The 26,469-nt window shown below is 44.3% G+C and overlaps 3 protein-coding genes across 5 annotated transcripts in view; 1 reads left to right on the top strand and 2 right to left on the bottom strand.

Annotated features, from left to right (window-relative positions):
• Positions 1-2,714, top strand: part of tanc1b (tetratricopeptide repeat, ankyrin repeat and coiled-coil containing 1b) — a 96,385-nt gene extending 93,671 nt beyond the window's left edge. For both annotated transcript variants that reach the window (XM_080478319.1, XM_080478318.1), the window contains one exon: positions 28-2,714. In XM_080478319.1, coding sequence (XP_080334445.1) covers positions 28-1,609 — 1,582 coding nt within the window. In that variant the 3' untranslated portion in view covers positions 1,610-2,714. The remainder of the gene's footprint in view (positions 1-27) is intronic.
• Positions 2,704-22,457, bottom strand: LOC308118773 (WD repeat, SAM and U-box domain-containing protein 1-like). 2 transcript variants are annotated; one of them, XR_013935903.1, is made up of 12 exons: positions 20,839-22,457; positions 19,583-19,770; positions 18,753-18,839; positions 15,120-15,213; positions 14,557-14,590; positions 14,396-14,436; positions 13,850-13,956; positions 13,241-13,270; positions 9,641-9,817; positions 4,051-4,185; positions 3,637-3,924; positions 2,711-3,596 (listed from the first exon to the last, which is right to left on the bottom strand). XR_013935903.1 is itself a non-coding variant. In XM_080478320.1 (11 exons), the coding sequence occupies exons 1-11, from the start codon at positions 21,234-21,236 to the stop codon at positions 3,773-3,775; spliced, it is 1,443 nt and encodes a 480-aa protein (XP_080334446.1). In that variant the 5' UTR covers positions 21,237-22,457; the 3' UTR covers positions 2,704-3,772. The 2 variants fall into 2 exon arrangements, 1 of the variants encoding a protein (XP_080334446.1); XM_080478320.1 differs by having other exon boundaries at positions 2,704-3,924.
• LOC308118675 (bromodomain adjacent to zinc finger domain protein 2B-like) overlaps positions 22,286-26,469 on the bottom strand; it is a gene marked incomplete at its 5' end in the record, with an annotated part of 22,807 nt that continues 18,623 nt past the window's right edge. Inside the window, 9 exons of the mRNA XM_080478185.1 lie at positions 22,286-22,858; positions 23,175-23,318; positions 23,432-23,712; positions 23,825-23,971; positions 24,441-24,576; positions 24,691-24,899; positions 25,365-25,519; positions 25,664-25,819; positions 25,981-26,254. Of these exons, the coding sequence (XP_080334311.1) occupies positions 22,711-22,858; positions 23,175-23,318; positions 23,432-23,712; positions 23,825-23,971; positions 24,441-24,576; positions 24,691-24,899; positions 25,365-25,519; positions 25,664-25,819; positions 25,981-26,254 (1,650 nt within the window). The 3' untranslated portion in view covers positions 22,286-22,710. The remainder of the gene's footprint in view (positions 22,859-23,174; positions 23,319-23,431; positions 23,713-23,824; positions 23,972-24,440; positions 24,577-24,690; positions 24,900-25,364; positions 25,520-25,663; positions 25,820-25,980; positions 26,255-26,469) is intronic.

Genomic DNA, 26,469 nt, shown 5'->3' with positions numbered 1-26,469 from the left:
GTTAACAATGCGTCTGGCTGTCCACAGACAGTTTACAGCGGCCCTGGCTGACCTCCATGAAGCAGCCAAGCTGTGCCCCAACAACCGGGAAATCCGACGTCTGCTGGCTCGAGTTGAGGAGGAGTGCAAACAGATGCAGCGAGCTCAGACCAAAGGAAACCTCACTGGGGCTGCAGCTGCTTCCTGCCAGGCGTCGGGAGGACACGAATCTGACCAGGAGCAAGACGAAGGACAGGAGGAGCCCTCAGAGCACAGCCTGGCTCGGAGCGTGGACGGCCAGCGAGACATTCTGGAAGAAGAGGACGAGGATGAGGAGGCCTTACAGCATGACAGGACGGGCGAAGCCAGCTGGTCCCAGAACAGTTACTCCTTCAGCAGAGTCTTGTCCACCGATTCAGCGACCGTCAGCAGCAGTGTGGGACATCACAATCAGAGTCTGACCCCTACTTCACCTCCGGGCCCCGGCAGGCTTCCTCCACACCGGTACCCTCGAGAGCACCGCGAGGCCATGGCCCAGCAGGCTCTGGTCCTGCAGCCCACCAAGCAGGCCCAAATAGTCAAGACCAATCAGCACATGAGTTCCATGCAGGCGGGGGCTATGGGGGGCCGCTCTTCAGGGTCCAAATCTCAGTACGCACCTTCCAGCCCTTTACCCAGCCGACACATGTCCAGCATGCTGAAAGCGGGCCCTGGTATCGACATTAGCCCCCTGCCCCCCCCAGCTGATGAGCCTGTGTATGGAAACCGCATGCTGCTGGCAGCTGCCTCCACCTCCATCGGTCACAGCTGTGACGGTGAGAGTCTCCATTCCTCACAGGCCTCCTTCTCATCCTACAGCAGCTCCAAAGGTCTGGGGCCAGACAGGCTGTCGGCCCACTCTGCGTCCTCCCTGGACGGCCTGGCCTGCTCTGGTCCCACCCTGCAGGCCCATCATGCAGACCCTGGACAAGATGGGATGTGTGGTGCAGTGGGATCGCAGGGAGGAAGCAGCAGCAGCATGCGCGTGTCCAGTTCCACCAGCAGCCTGGCCTCCAGCAGCAGCCTGTCAGACAGCGGCAAGCTGGGCCCCGACGTCCGCACCAAGATCTCGGACAAAGCCAAGCACAGCCAGCAGGCCAGTGCCACGGTGGACTACAAACCCAGACCCTTCATGGGCGTCACCGACAAGACGGCTCGTTTTCAGCAGCAAATTCAGCAGCAAATTCAGCAGCAGCAGCACATCTTGCATAGTCACCAGAGCCTGCAGGCCGGCACTCGCGGCTGGCTGAACCACTCCTCCGATGGCCTGGTGGGTCACATGTCGGCCATGAGCCTGCAGCCCATCGACTGCGAGCTGTCGTACGGCAAGCCAGTCAGCGCTTACCAGGAGCAGCACAAACCACCTCAGGCAATGGCAATGAGTAGCTTGCAAAACGGCATGCACGCCAAGGAATATGCAGAAAAGTTCTGCCAAGCCGCCAACTGTTACAAAGAGTCCAAGCCAGCGCTGGCTATGCCGCACGCTTTCCTGGACAGTAAACCCAAGCAGCCAGGCCTCGCCCGAGATAATCCTGCCATCCACGTAGCTTCGATGAAACCAAAGCGATCGTTTATAGAGTCCAATGTGTAGAGATCTTATTTCAGTTCACAACAGAAATAACCTGGAGCGAGAACGCCTTTTAAGTTTGTTTTCTTTAGTTTTTTTTCTTAACCAGCCCCGACAGACTACATTCTCACTTTGAAGCCTTGTATGAAGTACAGTTTGCAGGCGGTTTGTTTTCCTGCGAATTGACACACCAAGCAGCGTACAGAAAGCGCCCAGTTTTACCCGTCTCAATCTGCCACTGACGGCCGCCGGCTTCTGTTACATGACGTCATGTCCGCCGTTGTTCAGCCAAGCTGGAGACATTGCACTGAAGGAAGTATTTGGACATGTACTTTACAATCCTGATGAACGACACGGTGACAGCAAGCACTTTACACACAGTGAGTCCACAGTAGTGCTTCATCATCACACTCGGTTACAGTATATTGTTATTAGTTGTGAATGGAGGTGCAGTGTAAACTGTGTTCATCACGTCCATGGTGCTGAGATAGAAGGAGGAAGTTGAAGGGATGGTCATTCCTGTGTTTAACGAAGGATGTTATAAATCCTCAAGCTGTGTATATTCTATAAATATGTACTTTTCCTTCTTTTACGTGAAGGTCCGTGTTAAGTGTATTGACATGTCCAGACTGGTGGATTTTGAGTTTTCGGCACAATGTTGTTCAAAAAGGTGTTAAAAGGTTCTAAAACAAACATTTGTTAAATATATTTGTACATTATATAAATCACCATTAACACTGAATTTCTTTCTGTATCTGCTTGTTGTTGCTGTCTAGTTTAATTTATTTACAGCGCCAATGGCTTGGTTAATTGTAAAAGCAATATATTTTATATAGTTATTTTTGCACAGCTACTAAGACATTTTATGATTCTCAATAACGTTGAGATTTAAGTGCATGCTACAATTGCAGTTTGTATTACAGAGTAAAAAAAAAAAAAATCTATAAAAGCAGAAATGGTTTTGGGGCACAGTGCCATCGGTTCTATTTTATTATGTACGTTAAATGCAATTGTCGCCATGTTTTCAGTATTGTGAGCTTTATTAGCTGTGATCACATACTGTAATAGATCATTACTGCCATAGCCACCACAGGAGAGCGAAATAAAGACCCACCGAGGAAAACGCAAACTGCTGTGTTAACTTTATTTCTGAAATACAGGGAAGATAACAACCGCTGGGATGCTCAACAGGAGTGTAAGCATTTCACGACCATGAGGTCATTACTCAAAATAAACAGTATAACAAGGAAGACAGCAACTGAACAGCGTCTCCTGTGGCTATAGATGGTAACTGCACATTGAAATCCACCTTTATTTCCACTAAAATGTTCAGTATGGACTGTCATTGAAATGAAAAGGCACAGGTATTCAAGTTAGTCAGCCAGTCTTGTGAATCTTGTGTCCTAAAGTACATAAAGAAACTGGCAGACTGATTAGTAAACTAAACAGGCTGGAGCTAATAATTCCAAACTAAAAAACTAACTTTACTCAACTAAACAAACAGAATTGACCAACAGAAATTGAAAAGAGCTGGACTGAAGACAAACTGGGTGGTGCAGTGACTCACTACTGCCACCACATGTACAAAACATGGCATCATTTCAATTTTAAGTTAAGGTGAATTGAGTAGAAACCGTAAAGAATAGTCGAAGTCGCAGTTTAATAATATCATAGGAATATTACTCTATACAGTCTGAACTTATAAGATCAAATCTGAAAACAGCCTCTTTAGTATTTGGTATAAATTAACATGCATCATTGGTTGCACTTAACCAGACGTACATTTGCTAAACCAGCTAATCAATATTTCTGCTACAGCTCTTGTAAGACGAGGTGAGAAACTATCCCAGTCGGGCTGACTGACATTTCAATCTACGGTTTGGAGATTTGTTAAGATATACAGCGGTTTTACACCAGAGTTGTCTCATACTGCCAACCAAAATCAGCAACTCATCCAAGACCAAATTGTTAGTGTAGAAACTGAGTTTTCCTCTGGAATCTATGTTTACATCTGCAAGAGAAATGATCCAGTTTCTCTTGAACTGGATCACTGAAGCCCAAGTTGAAGCTAACAGGTGATTCTTTTTAACGTATAAGTTTCTAACAGAGAGGATTGTGTGCGTACACTTCACAAGGTGGAAGTTTGTTGAGCCTGTTTATCTGCATCCTGCCACACTCGGCTGCTGTCTACTGGCTGCACTTCCACCGTGAGATGGCCATCTTCAGAGACCTATTGGGCGTGAGGAGGGTGGTCTGCAGGGGCAGGTTGGTCATGGGGCTGGTTTTGTTCTTGCCTCGGATCCAGCTCTCGATGGACTCTCGCTCGTAGGAATATCCATCTGTGGAGCACACATTGCACACTCAGGTCTTGTATGTGGAAACTAAAGCGGTGAAGCTGTGAAAGGAGATAAAATGCCTGACGCGGAGACGGGTTTTTATGTTATTTGTAATGCTCGTCCACTAACCTGCAGCAATTACTGGATCTTTCATCAGCTCTCTGGCGATTGGACACTGGAATTCATCGGGGGCTTCCGACCCATCCTGCTCTGCCTTCAGGGCCTCGATTTTCCTCACAAGTCGACCGCGGAGGCCCACCGACTCTGAGGAAGAGCGCAACGCTCAGGATTCTGCTCAGTGACGTCAGGGAAAAAGAAACCTTCACCTCCACTCACATTCACATGAGCATTACTGTTATTAATATCTATGCTTTATAATTAAAATCCAACTCAAACCAGAGTTATTGCCAGGGAGGACGAGCCGCATGTCTGATTGAAATATCTCTCACAGGAAGATGAAATCCATCTTCCTCGAACAGTGATTGAAGCTGCTTTAGCAGCAGACCGGTCAAAACACATCAAATAAATGTCTTTTAAATCCAAGTAAAGCAGAGCCGCCAACTCTCATGCATCAAGAGTGAAAGTCGAGCTATAAAGTCTAGAATCACAGTCTGAGTCAGTGTATTGATACCAGGCATCCTGGGGAATTGTGCATTGAAGAGTTCATAGTCAACAGCTGGTACGATTCATAAAAAGCTTTGTCAGAATATGAATCTTTCACCATTCAGACACAACGCCATTCACAGTGCTTTACAAAGAAATAAAAGAAATACATTGAAACAAAGTGATCACAGCATGAGAAGGAGAATCATTTACACACTCGGTCTGAGGGCCTTCGACCCAGGATTTTACAGACTCTAACCGATGGCCTCCAAACCTGTTAAATTTGGATGACTGAGTATTTTGACCGCCCCCCCCCCCCCAAAAAAAAAATAAGAGAGAGAGAGAAAAAAAGAATGTGGAATTTTCAAGACTTAAATCTGAGGGCCTCTAACCTGCAACAACAACAACAAAAACAAAAGAATGCATAGCTGGAAACTTGGAAAAATACCAGATGTGATTCAGTTCCACATCCAGGTGAATTGGGGTGTTTGAAGTTATGAAGTCGACACGAATGACGTCTGGATAGTGTCACTTCATCTACGATCCTGTCTGTTCATACATGAATAAGAAATGTTCTCCCACACTGATGGGATAAAAAAAAAAAAGTGGAATAGTGGTAATAAACATCTCATTAGCTTCTGGGGTTTCTCTAGTCTTTCTGAATGCTACATTTTCAGTTTAAAAGCTTTCAGATTTTATCTTTGAAGCGGTGCTGTTTCCTATTTCAAAGTCTTTTTTTTAAAATCATGATTTCTGGTGCAAAAATTTGAGGATATATAACTTTAACTAAACTAAATTAAAATGTGTAAATTGTAAAACACTGAACTTCTTATCCCTCTCAAAGTAAAGTTAGTCTGCACTGAAAGCCCACATTCATGGTTTCATTTCAGGTTCAACGTGGTGGTGAAATACATCAGAAACACTGAAACTCGTAAATGGACGTGACTGTTTAGTGAGAGAAGACTCACTCAGAAGTCTTATTTCTTTTTGTAAACATATAATGCCTTGAGCATTTCTATGCAGACGTTTTAGATTCCAAACTATTTATCTGTCACCACAAAAAAAAGGAGGCGCCAGACAGTTTCAGAAGTGGTTTATATTTTGGATTTAATACAATGCTAATACAACACTGACCCGGTTGATGCATGAAGCAAAAACAGGGAATGAAGTATATTATAAAGTCTAAGAATTTAACTATGAAATACAAGAACTTCATGAAACCATAAACTAGAAATGAACTCCTCTCAATGCAAATTGAATCGATATGTCCAAGTCCAACTGACCTGGTTCAATTTGCATTGAGATGCCTCCTACCTGGACAAGTGAGACTATGCAGCCATAGAATTAATGTATTTTCTTTCTTTTCTTACAGAATTCTGGTGAAACGCATTACCTTTATGTCAATATTGTGCTTATTGTGCAATATTGCTGCATTGGTAGTGGTGATCAATGAGTTTAAAAACAGGATTTATGATTGAATGTTGCACCATTTGGGAGGAAAGTGAGGTTGAGATGGTTTGGTCACGTATGTCAGGGTGATGATAGCTAAGTAGGGAAAAGGATCCTCAGGATGGAGCTGAAGAGGACAAGTGACGAGGTTCATGGATGCAGGCGAGTGTATGAAAGAGGATAAAGGAGATTAATAGAAGAACATAATCCACTGTGGAAACCCTGAACATGAACATGTCAAAAGGAGGCGATGGGGCTCTTCAAGAGAGAGCACGTCTTGCTTTGTTTCACAATAGTGAATTGAATTCAACTGCGCAGCTATATTCAAGTGCTTCCTGTGGAATACCAGGATGAATTACGGCAATTTTCCGAAGACATTTCATGCATTAACAGGACACAATCAGCCACCGACAGCCTGAAGAGAGCTCAACAATCAGCTACAGTCCACAGGAGACGGGACACTTCACCCACTGCAGCACATCACACTGAACACTGAGCAGGAAGTAGAGACGGAAAAGAGCCTATACCTTCTTGTTACCATGACATGCAGGCTTTTATCATGCTGCACTTAAGTTTCGAGCAAAACAGATGAAGCAGTGGTTGTTGAGATCCACACCAGATCAAGGGTCCATATAAAAACAAATATATAAATAATAATGACAGCCTTCACTCGGCACCCTCGTGCCAGGGAACCCGGTGAACCCATTAAGTCCTGCGATTAAGCCAATGAACGAGCCTCGGATGGTAAAGCTGCAGTTCGCAGGGTAATGCTTCATTTAAGATTCCCATAAGTTCCCACACGTTTCTCACTGACACCAGCCATTAGCAGTGTACTGTCCACTTTACATTTAGATTGATAATTCGATGCGGCGGTACAATAAATGTGCAGGGTGAGGCCGTCTCTGCAGAGATATGTCGAGGCTTCTTTTTTATTTTTTCCCCTTTACTCAAAGATTCATGAATATTTCATCAAGTAACGTGTGCTGGAATCTAATTTGCCCTTGTGTGTGTGTGTGTGTGTGTATGTGTGTGTCTTTCCACACATGGAAAATGATAGTTGTTGGGAGGCGGCGGCACAGAAAAAGAGGAGAAAAAGTGGCAATCTGCTTCCTCTGTCCTCGTTCTGGTGTAATGACGGGAGCTGTCCGTCACAACAAACACACGGAGACGTCATAGGACATGCTTTGCATTACCGAGCAGGGGAGAGTTGGCTTCACTGTCGTTGGAATGGAGTGCAATTAAAGCAAAACACAACAGCGGCAAGAAGAGCGTTTTCACTGTGATGGAGGGCGAGATTGTTATGCAGCCAGTTATGTGATTACGGTCGGCACAAAGTACTTGTAATTAGGCTAAAGAAGGCTTTTCTGGGCTTTCATACAGAACAGCCTTCTAAATTCCCTTCAGAAAGTGGGAGAATAAATAAGAATTCAAGACAGCACGGTGCAAAACTGATGCGGGAAAGCACTCACACTGCTCCCTTGTGGAGGAATTCACCAACTCACCGTAGTTTTCCATTAAAATAATTCATTTTATTCTGCAGCGCATACATATGTGTACCATACTTAATGACCAGGTGCACGTTTGGCTCTAGAGAGAACTTTATGGCCTGAATGAACTCGCACAGTAAATGTAAAGCAGTTTAGCTGCATGAGGAAGTGTGTGAAGACATTTAAAGCATCTAAAGAAGGGTGGCCCACAGTTTTCTGGCTTGCAAACTACTTCGAAACGGGTCAATGGAATCTATTCACATCTAAAATATACATATCGTATTTGTAGTGTCAAGACAGGCAGGTTATTAACTGACAATAGGCATAAATATTCCATACAGACGTGACAGAATGGCTTCTACGAGGACTACAACACAACTTTCCCTTGTTTTGAAACATTCCCTTGTAACTAGTAGCAACCACTGATGCTGTTACCACTGAGATCAAAAGATCTGAAACACCCCAGCTCCGCTTCTTTACTATTCACATGAAGTTGGCGCAATAAAAAGTAATCGCAGAATAAATTGAGTAATGAAGTTGTTGCCAACAATTTTACCAACATTGACCACGCCGGTGTTGTGACTCGTGTGTCGGGGGACGGAGAGATGTCGGACAAGTTAATCCCTCCCAAGCAAATCCAAAAATCAGTGTTGTGCTGTAAATGAGCTCCGTCCTTAATAAAGAGTGGAGTTACTAGTTAATGTAAATTAAAATTTGGGAAATTTTAACTCATTAAGCTGAAATTACATCAGTTCGCTTCATCGGCCAATATTAAAGGCCATTATTTTTAAGTGCAGGTGATCCTGTGAAGGGGAAACCGTCTTCAGCAGTCATGCAGAATAGAGCAGAGCTCACCGGAAGAAATGTTTTAATAACTAATGACAATAAGAAGCAGCAACAAAAACAAATGAGATAAGCTCCCAGTTTGTCGCCAGCAAGTGAACAAACTCTTACTAAGCTGAGCTAATGTTCATTTAGAGATGCAAACACATCACAGCTCGTGTGGATACGGACTAATGTTCAATGTTATCGAGAGTCGGACATCTTTAATGGCGCTGTCAGGAGGAGTCAGATCAAGAATTATACTGGCAATTTTTATCCAGTTTACCAAAATATCACCGCAGCTAACAGTGAGAGACGGTAGCTCTTCTCATGTACAATATAAGTAATGAGTGAAGAGCTCATAGATACATCAATAACTCGAACTGCATTCTCATTTTATGGTTTATTAGTTACTGGTGAGTTATTGGCTTTATGTCGCACTTTATTTCCCACGCTGGGGGTGATGTCCTTTCACAGACCAGTATGAAAATAAAGTAATATGAACACGTACACCAAAGACTTACGATAGGTAAACAAGTCAACGTCAAGTTGTTATATCTAATGGAGATTAAAGACTTGAGCTCAACCAAACTCCCCAAAAGCCTGAAAGGATCAATTTCGGACCGTGAAAAAGCCATTTTGCATGAATTTATAAGTAATTTCTACAGACACTGTATATTACACATTTAATTCAAACTGAAAATATAAATATATAAGAATTAAGTGGCGGTCAAGCTGGTCATTGCTTAGAGATAATGCGAGCTTGATTTAACTTTCTGCACGAGATTAAATCGGTCTATTTATGCTTATTACACTTGTATTGTGTGCATTATGTTGTTTATAATGTGGAAGCCTTGCTACATTATATGTCCATACTAGAATGTGGTAAACAAGTAAATACTAATAACTTCAAAATAAACCAGAAATCATGTGACAGGTGCTCATAAACAGGTGAACGCTGTTTTTACCTAAAAGGAGACTTTCCACACCGTGACCTTGGAGTACTCTGAATGGGACTAATCTTATTCTCAGAGGGATTATCATTGTTGAGGTAAAGGTCATCCTGCATGGTTACTGTCCGCGCGGCATGATTTAGGGTTGTATAAGCAGCCTCTCAATCAGATCAGCGTTTGGTCGGAGATGTGGAGGAAAAATGGAGCAGAGCATTGATGAAAGGAGCTTATATCAATGCTTTCCAATTCAGTCTTGTCATGTTTTGGGATCATACTGTAAATCCCCTCGAAAAACACAGAATCCCAAAGTACTTGTGAGAGTGGATGTGTGTGTGTGTGTGTGTGTGTGTGTGCATGCTGCACAAATGTACACAAGTGCGTGACTGCATAATATTCCTTCCTCACCGATTCCCAGCTCAGCTGCTGTTTCCTTGTTGAGCTGCAAAAGCTCTAGTCCGTCGATGTTGTTGGCTTTCAGGGTAGTGACGAGCTCCGCCAGTCCTTCCTCACACAGCCAGTCCTGCACGTCGTCCTCCGTCCAGTCGGCAGGCAGCAGCCTGGAGGGAGCGGGCAACTTCCTTCCTGCAAAAACACACAACAGGATGGGAGGAAGTGTTTCTCTATTGTGGCTTCATTGCCTGTAACTAAACAAACAATTTCCCCTCACACTCCACTCTAAGAACACACTCCCTCTGTGGCAGTATAGGAATGATAATCACTTCAGCGTGCACACACACACACACCCACACACACAGATACTCAAGTTTCCACAACGTAAAACAAGGTAATACTGCAATTTAACCATTTATTTTCTGGAGACGTGTGCTTTCCTACTGATAGAGACGCTGTGTGACGGCACAGATTTAATGTCTTCCCTTACCAAACACTGAGCAACACACAGGCCTGACCTTCCATACACAATCCACGCGAGAGAGAGAAAAAAAAGAGAAAGTAGCCCAGTTGTGTTATTTCAGACTATACATGCACACACAGCATGCAGCTCATCAACCTTGACGACACCACAAGTGCAAGTGGCCGTCATTTATCACGGGAAGCGAGGACAAACTGGCCTGTTGCGCGTTGGCCCCGTTAATGGCGACTCGCAGCGGCCTCACAGCTCCCCATCTCTGATCATTAGCCTCGTGAAGGATAACGCTGCGGGCGGAGAGGCGGAGCTCATTACCACACTGTCCACATGTTAGCCTCCACTCCACACTCACCCCCCTAGTCCTCACCTCCCGGTGCCTCAGTTGACCTAAATAATTGAATATCGGTTCACTTCTTCTACCTTTCTGCTCTTGGATAACGCTGCCAAAAAAAAAAAAATCTGTGCTTTAACGTGCAGCATGCTGCTCAGACGCAGGAGCTCTGGCGGGGGTTGGAGTTGTACAACCCTTCAAAGTTAAAACCGGGCGTGCAAACATAATCAAATAATAATAAAAAAAGCACTCATTTGACTGGAGATTCATAGTAGAGACCGTTGCTGACGGGCAATACTTTGCAGGCTGTTTAGTCAGGTTTCAATGGTCACGGCTGGGACACTTGAGAATTGGTGCTTTTCCTCCCGTCGATGTTTCAGATGCAGCGTCAGCTTCCTTTTAGCCGGAGGAAAACTACCGAAAGGAAATGTTGCCCCCAGCAAAGTTCCCAAGTGGAAATATTCACTTACGACTCCACACAACAGTGAGCGGAGTAACGCCACCTCCTCTGCAGCCCGGGCTGATAGTGTCTGGAGTCTCTCAGTCTGGGAGGCTGAGTCATGGAGTCGTCGTGCCAGAAGCATGAAAACCTCAGCGCTTCGCTGCAGTCTGCGCCCGGCTCAGACTGCAGCGTTTAATTACTTGGACAGATGCACGTATGAATCCCCTTTTTCTTCGTCTCCATTCTTCACAGCCTAAAGGATAAGGATGCCGATGGTCTATTTTTTATCTTTCTGTCAACAAATCCCCTCGAAAAGACTAAAACCAACAATGAGCGGATCCTTGTAATAAGTGTTGCTCGTTCAGCCAAAAGTCCTCGTGCACTTCTCTGTGCTTCAGACGTGTTGTTGTCTGGAAACAACTTTTCACACTCAATGACGCGCCTTCATTTCTTCAAACAACGCTGCCGGTTTATCTTAAGTCGGTCCCACATACTCTGGAGCAGGACTAATGTGTGATCATCCCTCAGTGAAAACACTGTTTGTTCGGTCTCAGTCTATTTCAGGCTGCTCATTCTTGTGCTTCAGTTTCTGGTTCAGACAGAAATAGAAAGAGAACAGAGCAATTGAATCTAGTTCACTTTGGTGTTTTCAGTCGGGGCGTGTGAGCTCACCTTCAGGTGTGTTCACTCTTTTTGTGCAGTCGATTGATTGGAAGCGTGCACGGGCTGCCATCCGAACCTCATCGGGTCTCACAAACGTAACCAAGACACAGAACAACCGAAGTCAGAGACGTGTGCAGACACAACTCAGGAAGTCTGATGCTTCCTGCATCATGTCTGCTTTGTTGGTGTTGGTCTGTGCAACCAAGGAATTTATGCAGCTGTTGTGACTCATTTTTACTTTTTATAGGCTCTTTGTGAGTTTCTCAGCTGGTAAAAATACCACATGGCAAATGAAATTAAAGTGGAAGCTTTTTTTTCTCCTTCTTCTTCTTACCACTGCCAGCTTTAAACGCTTTGCTAAAGAAAGCTCAACAAGTCTCAACCAAAAGTCCACACTAACACTGGAGAGGCAGCCGTCAACTTAGTAATTCATATCTGAAATAAAGTGTCTAACATGAAGTTAACTCCTACACTTGTCTGTCCTCTGCTGCTCCTCAGTAAAAGCTCATGTATACAAACCCAGATGATATTCACTCATGGTTGGTCGGAGATTCAACTCAGATTAAAGTTTGAATTAGGAACCAAGTTACTCCGTTTGACAGCTGAGCGCTTTGTACTGCAGCTCTGATGCTATTAAGCCACGGACGGGAAATTAGAGACAGGAAATTCACTGTACAAGCACAGTTCTGTACAAGACGGTGAGGAAGACGACTTTCCAGTATCGTAGTGTGGTCATGCTTAGAAAAGGACTTCTGTGAAACAACCCAATTGAAAGGCATGAAAAAAATATACGCATGCTTTAAGCGTACATAGCAAGTTACAAATTGTTGAGGCTATAATAACAAATGTTTGTCACCATTTGTCATCGGAATATTTCTCAGGTCTTCACGTCGAACACCAGCTTCTAAAGTTACTTTAAAATCTACTCCGACTTTACCAGGGAGACTGTGTGCGGAGCCGAGTACCAATATGATGTGTTGGAAGTGCTCGGCGCCAGGAATTAGTATGCTAAGATTTTGGTAATCAGCACAGTGTGAGACGGATGGGATTGACATTAGTTTGCAGCTATAAACCAACATGTTGTTGCCATAAATTCTGTGGAAATAAAAAAAAAGAAATAAAAAAAAAAAAAAGTTTCATGGCAGGAAAATCCTTCATGACTAAACAAGCTTGGCTGAAAAATAAAGATACAATATGTTTTGGAAAATAACTTGGAAAGCAAAATAAGACTTCCTTTAATGGGCCCGGGAAAGATTTGAGCGAAGAAGCAGACAGTTTCTCTTGTTTTAATGGATTTGCTCACATTAGGAGAAACACCGACTGAAGCCAGCCTTATCCTTTTAAGCCAGACAGTCGCTACTTCACGCAATTCATTGTTTTGAATTTCCATTCGCTCGACCTGATTCGGGGCATTTAAACCAATATTTGAGAATACTGCCGGAAATACCTGCACAGCAAACAAAATCACAAGAAGTGGCTGCCATCATGTGCAAAAAAAAAAAAAAAAAAAGACAATGAAAAGGATGTTTTGTTTCCCTGAGTCCTGACATAAAATTAAACTCCTGAACCAAACTGTGACACCAGAACCTCACACGCAATGCGCGAGTTGTTCAAATAAAGCAGCGCTGGTTTAAACTCAAAGGGAAAATGTGAATGAGTGAGGAAGAGTTCGAAGGGCCAAACACTGATGCATTTATTTACCTTGGCACGGTGTCGGCTTTGATTCAGCTGCTGCAGAAAGAAGAAGAGAAAAAAAAACAACATAAAAGAGAATAAGTTTAATGTGAACAGAGAGAAAGAAACAAGATTAAAAGGGCGACAGAGACAGAAAGAAGCAAAGACAGAAAAAAAAAGGGGGGGGGGGTGGGGGGGGGCAGGAATTTACTTTGTTGAAAGCAACTTGATTAATGGCAGATGGGAGAGCCACGCTGATGAAGCTCCAAGGCCTCCAGATGTCCGACGATCACACCGTTTCATTTAATATTCCCAGTGTTTTCTTTCATGTGGGGTTCAAGTGATTTTCTTTTTTTTTGTCGTTTTTCTTTTAAGGAGCGTTCACCTCAATAACAGCAACTCTCTGTGGCTCGGTGGTCGTCTCACCCCGCTGCACTAATAAACACCAGTCCCAATCCCTCCTCGAGACGCTGCAGCCAGACAGCAGTACACATGCATTTAAGGCGCGTGTACGGCTGGAAACGGCTTCTGGGGGCTTTGCACCATCACTACTGGTCGGTTTCTCCCCCCAAAAAAGTGGAAGGATTGTACGTTTGAAAAGTGCCAACAGAAGCAAAGTCTGTGCCGAGTGTTTACCAGCCGGGCTCTCGCCATCGCCTATTCTCCACACGTTTACGGATCTGTCCATGGAGCCCGTCGCGATCCACGGAGCGGAGGGAGAGAGCGCCACGGCAGTCACATACCTGCAGGAGGGACAGAGGAGACGTGTGTGTGTGTGTGTGTGTGTGTGTGTGTGTGTGTGTGTGTGTGTGTGTGAGACGAATTGAAACTGGCACAGGAAGAGATCGGCTTCAGAAGTTAGCTACACCTCACACTCCCAAAAAAAAAAAAAAAAGAAATAAAAAAAACCCTCGCCATGAGTTGCTCAGGATCTTAAATCCTTTCAAGCACTTCAAAGCTCTCTGCTGGTTCTTACCTGTGGTGCCACATCAATGACCGTACAGGGGAAGAAAAAAAAAAAAAGAAGAAGTGCCAGTGAATGTACTATTGCATCACTGCACCCAGAGCTTCTGGGAAGAACTAATCAGGCCAAAATCACACATTCTGATCTGAGACAGCGGGACTTCCATTCTGATATCTGGCTACGGGGATTGTACCGCGGAGGCAGAGGAGGTCATTTACCCGTTGTGTTGTTTCAAGGTGTGCAGCAGGGTTCCCAGGTTCTGCAAACAAAGAAAACAAAACGTGAGACGGGTCCGTGAATTACTCCGCAGAAATGCTCTTTTCTGCAGAAAAATGAAGCAGCAAGTCTGATATTGGGAGGATGATAGTGATTCACTCACCGCATCGTACACTGCAACGCTCTTATCCACCGAGCTGCAGAATAATTAAACAATGTCTGATTAGTTTAGTGGATTAGTCCGAATGCGTTCACATCACAGATTTCTAATCTAAAAGAAGCAAAAAAAAAAAAAAGAGTGAATTTATCCGTAACGTGCAGCATGTAAATGAGCACAGATTAACCTTCAGTATGTTTGAACTGAATCCAGGAGCAGCAGAAGAACCCAACAGAAGCTGTGATACAGCAACATGCACTCCTCCGGTGGCCGGCTGACAGAACAGCAGGACCGCTGCTCAGCACTGGCATCTGCTGTTTACAGCTCAGATAAAAAGCAGCACTTCAGGATGCAGAGGGGATCCATTTAAACTTAATTTGTCCCAAATGAGCACATCATTTCACAGAAAATGCCAAAACAAGTGGCACCGGGAAACAGGAAGATCAACACTCAGCCGACGAAGCAGGAGGGTTTTTTTTATCAGAGCTCTTAAATAGATGAATTGGAACAAGAAGGAAAACAAGAAGGTGAAGAAGAACAAGGGAATTGTGTATCGTATCATATCGTACCCCGAGACGACCAGCTCCCCGTCAAAGGAAAAGTCACATGATAGAAGTGGAGCTGACTGGCTGGTGAGGGTGTGAAGCAGCTTCATCACGCAGGCTGACGGACACACACACACACACACACACACACACACACACACACACACACACACACACACACACACACACACACACACACACACACACACACACACACACACACACACACACACACACACACACACACACACACACACACACACACACACACACACACACACACACACACACACACACACACACACACACACAGTTACTTTTGTGATGCAACATGTTCACTCACTCTCTAACGGACTTTAATGATGAACGAGTGTCGAACCAGACTGTGAAAAGACACACACACATTTTTGTTTAGTGTCACTTATGCGGCCTGATCTTTGAGATTATGTTTTTTTTCCCTTGTGTTTTATGTATTGATTGAGGATAAATTGTTTTACACTGAACAAAACTCTACTATTACATAATGTACCCCTAAAAGAGAGGTCTAGGTTATTTCAGTAAGTTCTACTCCCAATGGCTTTTTCCACTTCACGACATTAAGTCCTGCAGCAAAACCTTTTTTTCCAGTGCTTCGTTTCTCTTCTTTTACAGAAAGAAAGGAAGAGAACTTGTAATGTGTGTCGATGAGTCCAGTTGGGCTGTGAGGCTACGTCTGATAAATCTACAGCTGCGATTCAAAACAATCAAAGGAGGAAATGATTTTCATTCCCCCCCCACACAAAAACACTAAAACTTGAGGGATGCGTTTCCCTCCCGGTCAATAAGATGTGCTGTGAGCTGCAGATCACGGCAGGAGGAAACTTGTAATGTGAGCCAGCAGTGTTTTTCTTCTCTGTGGATAATGTGTGTTTACACCTTTCAGACTCGCAAAACAATCGTTTGAAATGATTCACGTTTGTTGTTTTTTTTTTAAAACTCCTCCTTCCTCCCGTTTTCTGCAGCAGATATTAAGAGGCCTGAAATTTAGCATGACCTTCAAAGCCGGTCTTTACCCTTGAAATCTACTTCCAAACTTCAGCGGGCACCTCCGCGTACGGTGAGAAGAACTGCCGGTTCTCACATTAGTGATTCCTTGCTCACAGTCACACACAAAGAGGCAGGATTACAGCAAAGTGAAACTGTGTGTGAGAATCGTAGCCGTGGACCTCCTGCCGTCCCCCCCCCCAAAATACCTGAACTCAGTCTTTCAAACACTTTAAGGAACCTGTAACTCTCTTTGCCCTCCTGCTGACAGCTGCTTGGAAACTAAACATTCTTTTTCGATCACAAACACCGAGACGTTCACATCCACAACACTAATTGTCCTGGTGCAGCATTTATGTTGTCAGCCAGTAAACGCACCGGTAATAAAGCTCACTCCTCTCCATAGGAGTTTTAATGCTGCTTGCAGTCGGAGGGGCTTTTTAATTCTGTGTATATCCATGATTGATGGGAGGCGCCTGGCACTGTGGGAGGAAGAGTCTGTACTTCATCATCAACACAGGAAAGAAAAAAAGAAGATCAAACTAAAGTGTCGTGACTCTTTCGGATTTATATACTGTATGTTGTAGATGAACACAATAGATTAGATTAAAATTCACCATTCACTCCCAGTTCATACTTTATATCAGAACTTTCTGCATGCTTAAGTAGGTAAATAAAAAAAATAAAAAAAACATTTTGGAAGGAGAACCAGCACATGTCCTCAGGATCCTCTAAAATCTCTGTGTATTCTCATTTGCATTTCTCCTGGAGTCTTTCAAAATGTCCCTTTAAAGGACACAACCACCCAATTTCTTATCAATAGAAAAGCCAAAAAACTAAATGTAACGTCTCGTCACGGCTCCTCCTATTTACCCTTTTTAAAATTCAACCCTGGGATGTTTTGATAAATAGAAAAAAAAGAAGCTATTATTTGTGAATATCGTTAAGCAAATTTTTCTTAAAACATAAACATCAGATGTTGAAACTGAGAAATTTTTACAGATTTCAAAATAAGAGCTCACTTTGAATAGCACGGCAGCGGCACATCTGAAAAAGAAGTGCAGCGCCCCCTTGTCTTTGACAGCTGAAGTCCAAAGCTGCTGTGATGGAAGCTGTATTTGGTTCACTATTGCTTTGTTGATTCACCACCACAGACACCAATACTACCAGGACGGTCTCCTCTGTCGTCTGCAGGACACGTGGCTTAGCAAAACTTAACTTCGTCTCATTTTCATCCACCTCACCGCAGAGGATTTTTCCATTTTGACTTAGAAAAAGTGGATTTTTAAACCCCCCCCCCAAAAAAAAGACAGGCTTTTCTGGAAAGTGTTTAGTTTCTCCTTCGTACGATTCAGCTTCAGCTTTTATTAGCGGCTCGCACGGTGACCGCTGTTCACAGACATTCGTTTCTGGGAGTATTCGCAGTGATGTTCCGAGCACAAAGATTCCTTACTGACCTGTTGCCAATCAGCCGGCGTTGTTGTTTTGGATTTGAGCCAATTACCTTCATTTCCTCTGTTCCAACTATTTTGATGACGTCATCGCCATCAGAATCAAATAAATGTTTTTCAATGAATATTAAAATGTCTGTTTGAACTTCTGATATGTTGCTGATGCTCTATGTGGAAAGAAATATGTCTTTATGATATTTGAAAATTATTGCATTGGGTTTAATTTACATTTAGTTATTATAGTTTAGCAAATAAATGTGAATTTCTATACTTTTCTAATAGCATAAATGTGATTTTTCTTCCACACTGTAAAAATTCAGAACACTCGATGTATAACCTTTGCATGGTCCACCTATAATTGGAAATTAATTTTTATTTATTTCTGATGGATGCCGCATCATGAAACGAGAAAATGTAAAGCCAGCAGAGCCTTGAAAAACATTCTATACCGACAGCAATCGTAGCTTGTGATCCACCCTCCCTGAATCACCTACACTTGAGTGCATTTTTCCAAAGCAAAGCGAGAGAGGAGGGTTCAAGCACGCCTGTCCTCTCGCTCAGACACGACAAACTCACATTTCACAAAGGCCGGCCTGTTGCCAGCTGCTTCACGTATGAAAAGAAGCGCACTCTGAAGAGATGAAGAGGACGGGCATTGTTCGACGTCCTTCTGCAATCTGCTCACAGATAAAAAAGAAATCTCTGCGGACTCGGGTCACCATGTGGGACGCATCGCGTCGGGCTGTTACCACGGCAACACATCTTAGAGGCTAACAACATGGCATGTTCGCGCACTTAACGAAAATACAGTCTGTGGCCCGGTTACACAACCTTCACAAAATGTTCCTGTTCTGCTGTCAGTGGTACGAGATAGAAATGTCACAGAGGATGTATGCACCCGATTTCCTTCCAAGTCCACACGCACACACACAAACAAACACACACACACACACACACACACAGCTGTGTCTCAAAGTGATCCATTATTAATGAGTCAGACTGCAGCTGATTTACTCCACACACTAAAAAAATGCTCGTATTCCGTGCAGAAATTTCAAGGTTAAACCAGTTCGAGAGAGAGAGAGAGAGAGAGAGAGAGAGAGAGAGAGAGAGAGAGAGAGAGAGAGAGAGAGAGAGAGAGAGAGAGCACTGGGTCGAGCAGGCGGATGCAGGGTTGACCTACCTGCTCCTTCACGCTGGGAAACGATCCATATCTTCAGCTGGCTGTCCTGCCCGCAGGAGGCCAGTCGAAACTCCACACAGCAGTCATCTGCAAAACAAAAGTGGGCACATCACACATCTCGGAATGCGCGCGCTCCGCTGAGTCCACAAACAAACAAATATCATCCGACAGCCTGTTTGTGAAGGAGAACGGCACGGATCAAAAAAAAAAAAAAGGGGCTTTTGATTGAAGTGAAATGTGCGACACTTGAATGACTCCAAATTACAAACTGTGACAGTCGAGGAAACTTCGGTTTCATCCAAACAATTTATGCATTTATGAGAAAATGTCCCAACAACAGAGGGGAACAAACATAAATATAAGAAGTTTTTCGGTTGAAATCCCAGGAATCGGTTGATATACAGTTCAAACGGACTGTCACTGATATTTCAAATGGTTTGAAAGTGAGGTGGGGAAACTCCAGTACATTCTATTTATTCCACTTCTTGAATGTCGATTTCCCCTTTTTGAAAGTAGCACTTCAGTATCACTCGTCCTCTTCACATGGATATCAGTGCAACAATAAAACCACGGCACACATGAACAATACCTACAGAGACCAGACAACACAGCAAAACTCAATAAACAGTAGAATGATGTGAGAGGAGAGAGAAGGGGAATGGAAGAACAGGAGCCACACTCCCTTTAACGTCAGCCCGTTTCTATACCATCATAAATCCTAAAGACTTTGTAGGAAATCATCTGCAAACGTCGCTCCAAGTGAATCAATGAATTTCATTTAAAAAAAAAAAGAAAGGTGCAACGCTTTCCGTCGGACTCTCGGCTCTTACCAACTCTGAACTGGGGTGCGAAGCTGCAGCAGGTGACCCCGAGGTCGTGTGCGTCTTTCTCCTGGTGCAGGAGGCTGATGTCCAGATCCCACAGCTTGAGGTCTCCGCCAGTGCAGCCGGTCACAAACATCTGGCCACAGGGAGAGAAGCAGCAGGCCACAACGCTGGCTTCACTCACCACGCTGCATCTGCAGGGGGAACGTTTGTCCAGAGTCGGTGAACAGAATGTGAGTTCAAAGGGAAGAGATAAAGCCCAGGACTTCATCTGGAGAAGATCTTTGAGTGATGTTTGTTTTAGACGGCAGAGTCCTGGACGGAGTGTGACTGGGACACCCCAAGAGACCGTGGCACACCTCGGGGTGCCTGTAGGAGCCATGACGGAGCAAAATCACTTCAGGTAATTAACATTTTCCTTCTGATCGGATTCTGTCAGGATTACTAAGCTGGTAGTTCCGGTGTTTGTTCTGCTCTTTCATTCTCGCTCCTTCCACTTTTCTCCAGGTTGACAGAAGCTGAACTTATACTAAAGTCATCCTGTAATTCAAACCTGAATATTTCTCTGTTATCTTACTGTAAACAAACAAACAACCTTTCATCCATCCAGGATCACAGCGGGGTCATAATAACACGCCACCCGCAAATGATGGAATACAGTTTTTGTTTTTTTCTGCCCGTTTAAAACTATTTGACCGTTTTCCTAAATCATTTACAGCAGTTTGGATGCGCGGCTCAGACGGAGAAGTCAAGCATCACATACTTGTGCTGATCAAATCCAGAAACGTAGGACTCGGGGAAAATCTGACTGTTGCGCGACAACTCCACCTGCTGATGGAGACTGAGATGTTGCTATGAAGCACAGAAAAGAAGATGGACTTAGGATGGCTAAAATGTTGTTTTTGAGGTCATTAATTTATCACGTCTAACGTTTGACTATTTGTCCAAGATGTTAGTGATGGTGACAGTCACCTTTCCCAACTGGTGAGACAGAGAACTGATTGGAAAACTACTATTTGTACTGGAATGTAGAAATTAGTGCATTTCATCTCATTGTATCATCTGCATGTTCTTTCTGTGTCTGTGTGGGCTTTATCCAGACACTCAAATCTCAAAACATGATTTGAAGCGTGAATATAAGTGTTTGAAGTCAAAATTCTGACTTTTAACTCAGAATTCTGAGAAAGAAAACAAAACAAAAAGTCAGTTGTGTGTTGTTAGTTCGTTTTTTTTCCACAGTGACCCTGACCCTCGCACTGTACCTGCGTAAAGCGGTGGAGGTGCGGTCCCACAGGGCCGCGGTGCCGTCGGAGGCCCCCGCCAGCACGGAGGAGGAGTCCGGTGAGAGCGCGCAGGCTCGCAGCGCGCTGCGCGCCGGGTGCCGCAGCGCCGCGGTCACCTCCCCGCTGGCCGCGCTCCACAGCAGGACGCTGCCGTCCGTGGAGCAGCTCAGCAGGTGTCCGCCGCAGGAGCTGAAGCGGCAGCAGTGCACCCCGTAGTCGTGTCCCGTCAGAGGGGAGAAGGGCCGCTCGGAGAAGTCGGCCGTGCTGTACACGCGCAGACTCTTGTCCCCCGAGCAGGTCGCGAGCAGCGACGCGGAGAAGGCGCAGCAGCGGATCTCGTCCGTGTGGTGCCGCAGCGAGCAGACGACCGACACCATCTTGTGACAGATGCCCCGGCAGAGGGTGGAGAAGCGCGCTCACAAGGTGGCGCAAAATGCTCGGATCTTCAGCCGTGACACCTGGTGGGACGAGTCGGCTCCGCTTTTTGTTTCTTTCTTCTCCCAGTTTCTCTAAATGAAACAAACAACAGGCTCAACGCTGTGAGCGCAAACACTTCCTCTTCTTCCTCCTCCAGTCTGTTTATCTCCTGTTATCGGTCATGTGGTTGGAGTTCTGGTCAGAGTCCACGTGTCTTTTTATGCAAATGTTCCAGTTCATAATTCTGATTTGCTCCAATGTAAACAAATATCTGAACAACCTCACTGATTTTCCAACGATATAAAATAATCCAATGTCACATTCTGATCGAAAACGACGCGCTGTATTTAAAAGTATTTTAGTGTGTATCAACTTCTTCAGTTTCTAGATTGTCTGGATAAATGAAGTAGGTACTGTACTTCTGAAGTTTGAAAATGATCTCAAGATCCTGTGGGATTCTCAAATCTAGTCTGGTTGTCATTTTACTCAACCCATGATATTAGAAAAGCTTCCTAACAAATGTAAAAATAATATAACAATTAGAATTGTATATACAAATGGGACAGTAGTGACAGCTAGATAATTTTACTTTAGAAAGTATATTTTGTGCATTAATGGACTCGTTGAATGTTGCATTTACACCAAACTCACCACTTTTATTTCCTGTATCCATAATGAAGTGGAGTTACTGCCTTTCCACTGACGTCAGCAGTCTCCAGATGTCTCCAGTGGAGCGTGCCACTGTCCGACCCCCACTGGACTGAAGCCCAGAAGCAGGTTGTCTGACAAGGTTTTTGGATGAAGGAAATGCTCGGATATGAAACAAGCGTATACTGGATACTAGTGACACAAGAATGCACCTCAGTGTTATAATCACACATCATTAGTGCACAAAGTGTACGTGCAGAATATTCATGTGACAAATAAGACAGCAGTAATATTTCATGTGTCAGTAATCACTCATATTTAACATGGTACATCCTGCAACACACTCAAGCCACAAAGTTGTAAACAGTTTGATTTTTTTTTTAATAGCCAGTAAAGCAGTTTTTTGTTTTTTTTTAACAGCCGTATGCCATTTTCTGTCATTATTTAGAAAAGACTCAAACATAAATTCTTCAGGAAATAAATACACACACCACACATGCGCGCGCACACACACAGACACGCACAAGTTCTAATATAGCAAAAACCAAAAAAAATTGCCTTTTTATACATTGGAAACAATTTCCAAATACAATGTTAAGTTCAGGAGTCTGTGTGTTGCGTTCAAGGAAACAATATTGCACTTTAAGATCCAAGTTCATGAAGTGCTTTTTCTCCACCACCATCAGTGGACCGTCAACTTGTCACGCAGCACTTCTACGTTATTTCGGTGATGTGCCACTTTCTTTTCCGGGGTGAAGTTTGAGTGAAAGACGGATCAGCGGAGGTTCACTGCAGCAGTTCAGTCCACCGCTGGTCAAAGAATCTCCTCATGTTGTGGCCGGCTCGACCAATTACAGAGTCGTCCTCATTGAATCTTTCACAGTTGTCAAAAACCAGGTTCACGTCAAGGATGAACGTCTCCAAAGTCGAGTACCTGTATTCAATAGAAATAATGCAAATGAATTATCATTATAAAGTTCATTATTCTGTCCGTTATTTCTGCACTCACAACATATTAAACACCAGTTTTTCCCACATTGCTTAAATGTTGACATGCTAATCAAGTCCTCAGGAAATAGGAAAATCTTCTGACCTCATGAAATCTTATTTATTTAAATTTCTATTTTGAGATACTGTATCTTAGTTTGTGTAATAAATGTTCACAGTTTGAATTAACATACACTACAGCATCATTGTGCATAAAAACACACAATAGTGTACATACAGTATATTTTCATAACAGCACGTACTGCTTGTGGACGAGCTTCTCCCCGATGGTGCCGAGGTCCATGGGCTTCTTGATGACTTTTCTGTACCCGGGAACAGCTTTCAGGTCAACAGGTTTGAGGAAGGGCCAAGCGTCCTCATGTGTCTCCAACTCAGCCAGCAGGACTCTGGAGAGTGCAGACATGTTGAAGCCATTACCGCCACGTTATCGTCACTTTTTAGCATTTGGGATGACAACATGTGAAAGGAAAATGGGCAGATCTGGGGAGGGATCACGTACCGGCACGCTGCCAAGTCATTTCTGTCGTCCTTGTGAGGCTTGGCTTTCCTCGTGCAGGAGACGGCGCTGTCGGACTTGGCCTGGGAGATGGACGGGCTGTCGTCTCTCTTCTTCTTTTTGAACTCCTTGGTCCCTTTCTTTGGCACGCTGCTGGCATCCTCCTCACTGATGAGCTCGCCCTCCACAGATGGCTTAACATTTCGTTTTGCGTCGGTGCTCCTCTTCCCTCCTCCAGCTGTTCGGCTCTGTTGCTTTCTACTCCAGAGGGACTGACCACTTTCCTGAATGACAGAGCACTCAAAAGATTGTAGTGGCACACAAAATATACTATCTATTGCTGAGGTGTTGAGAAAAAAAAGAGGATCAAGAGTACCAAAATAAAAACATACATACCTTCATGACGCAAGTAGGACAAAACCAGTCTCCCTCAGGTACTGTGATGATTTTGGGTTTAAGGCAGTAAGTGTGGCAGCCCTGGTCACAGCCGTCACAAAGTAAGAGCAGATCCTCATTATCTCCCCTTTGACAGAGCTGGCAGTGCTGAAAAGACCACGAAGGATGCAGGCAAATGAGCGTCACGCCTCCATTTTTAGGGACAAATCCGACCCGAGAGAATGAATGTCACAATAAAATGAAGTGATTTGTGCAGGTCTGTGAAGCCAGGCGTTTTGGATGACCCATATTTGTGACCATGCTATTTTCCAAAATGGTTGCCGCCTATGTTGATATATTATAAACTATAAACACATATTCTCCACCGTTAGACTTGCAGTGTTCTCCTTTGCCATTTTTAGGAGATTTACTGGTATGTGTTTTCACGCCATCAACATGAATGTGGCGCTGCGATCCATAATGCATTCCATTTTATGACATGAGATGAGAAACACATGCACTGTGAATCATTCATCTTCCTAAAGAGAGCACATTTTGCCGTGAGCTCCACATCCCTGTTAAACACGTGAAATGATACGGATAAATCGTTGCCGGAGACCAGTCAGGTGACACGCACCGATTTCGTGATAGCTGAATCCCAGGCGATGGCTTTCTGCAGCTGCTGAATGCAGAGCGACAGCTGAGCCGAGCCGTGGACTTGGCCCACGGCTTTACGCCACAGTCTCATCTCTGGAACCCCCTCCTCCTCACTGCTGTCAGGTCACAGAACGCAAGACAGAAAATAACACAATCTGTGGAACATGACAGTGCCTCTACTGCAGACAGGGAACGTCAGCATTTATTCCAATTCAATTCATCATGCAGACCTTTGTTCGATGTGTCTCTCCAGATCTGCAAGGCGGGTGACGGCTATGTCGAGGGGATTGTTGGGTCGTCGCACGACAGAGCCCGGGAAGTCCTCCTGGCCGTCGTTTTCTCTCTGGCCCTTGTTAGGCAGAGGTGGGGAAGAAGAGGGCTTGTGCTCGTGATAGATCAGATCCTCGCGGTCTGACTGAGGCTCAGGGCACTTCCATCCCTGACAGAGAAATCAGAGTCACAATAAACTTTTTACAGTTGCAATATGCACATTTCTTAGTGAACCGCATTTGAAAATAACTGTGAATGTTTCCGAGAAATTTACTGAAGTCGACAGGCTAGCCAGTCACATCATGTCCTGTAATACCACTTGGAACCACAAGATGGAGCAGTGAATCTCGCCTTAAGTCAAAAAATAAACAGCAGCAGCGGTAGTTGTTTTGTTGTTTTACATGAGAAACAATTTGATGAACACTGAAGCGCTTGGCAATAATTGACAGCAAACTGCTGAAACTCAGAACCACATTGACCCACTACTGCCACCCACTGCACAAAGGTCGCACTAACCTAAATCTAATGTACTTTCAAGTATCGTAATAATCTTTGACTACAAAGTTGCATCTAAAATAGGTGTTTAGAGGTGTTTAAGCTGTAAAACAGGTTCGGACACTCAAGTTTCCAGTACCTTGACCTGCAGGCCCGCCGCGATGACCTTCCTCTCCAGAGCTTCGACCTGCTGCAGCAGAGCAATGTCCACCTTCATGGCACGCTCCTCCACACACCAGTCCTCCACCATCTCCTTGCTTAGCTTCTGCTTTTCCAGCGTTGTTAAATCGATTGCTGGCACCAAAGACACATCAAAAAATTTACAGCCAGCTATTCTCTGCTGAAAACTTGCTTACATCTCCAGAGGTACCACACCACACAAGATCTGTCATTGCATGAGGATTAAATGTTGAGAGGGCAAAGAAAATATATAAAAACCGGCTTTGCTGTCTGCAGAGAGAAGAGCCATGTCCTCCATATGTTTTTGAATCTGTTTCTGAAGGACTTTCTCTCTGATGCCTCGGCTGTGCAGGGCTTGGGCCAGGCTCTGCAGGTTCTCATTGTCCGACACGGTCCACCAGCCCCGCAGCATCTCTGCCGAACCAGTAACAAAGTACCACTGTACACTTTTTGAAAACCAATATGGGGAATTTGTTTGATTGTGATCACAGCATGTTTCCTCGTGGTCTCATAGCAACAGATGTCATGAGTCCAGCATGTGTGATCTGTGTATAGTGGCAGTGTGCCACTCTTACCCTCTGGGATAGGCTGAGGAGTCGAGTAGTCCTGGGTCTTGACCATGTCGACAGCAGGGAGTGAAGCACAAGTGAGGTTGTCACTTGGGGGCGCTGGTGTCTTGCTCTCGTTGACAGTGTTGCTATTCTCCTTGTTTCCGTCACCCTCCGCATGCTGGGAGCCGTGATCCAGCACGGGTGATGGAGAAGTGCCAGAGAAAAGCAGACTAGTTGTCGCTGGGCTGAACATGCCACACTGTGGCAGTGTGCTTTGATGAATACCAGGCGTTACTTGCTGAGAGGACACAAATATCAGAACAGATGACTAATGTGTGCCACTATTAGGGCATGGTGTTTGATGAAAGCATTTATAATACATTTATACTTTCTCACACTTAAGAATAACCTTTATGCATTATATACTTTTTTCAAAACTTGTCAGCACACAAAAAAAACAACATAACCTGAGGCTTACTTTGAAGATGAGACACCAATATTGTACAACACCTA

The sequence above is a fragment of the Lipophrys pholis genome (genome assembly GCF_963383615.2).
Source record: "Lipophrys pholis genome assembly, chromosome: 13".
In the NCBI taxonomy this organism is placed as follows: Eukaryota; Metazoa; Chordata; class Actinopteri; order Blenniiformes; family Blenniidae; genus Lipophrys; species Lipophrys pholis.
Note: the sequence above shows the minus strand (reverse complement) of the source record. Positions and strands in the feature narration are given on the sequence as shown.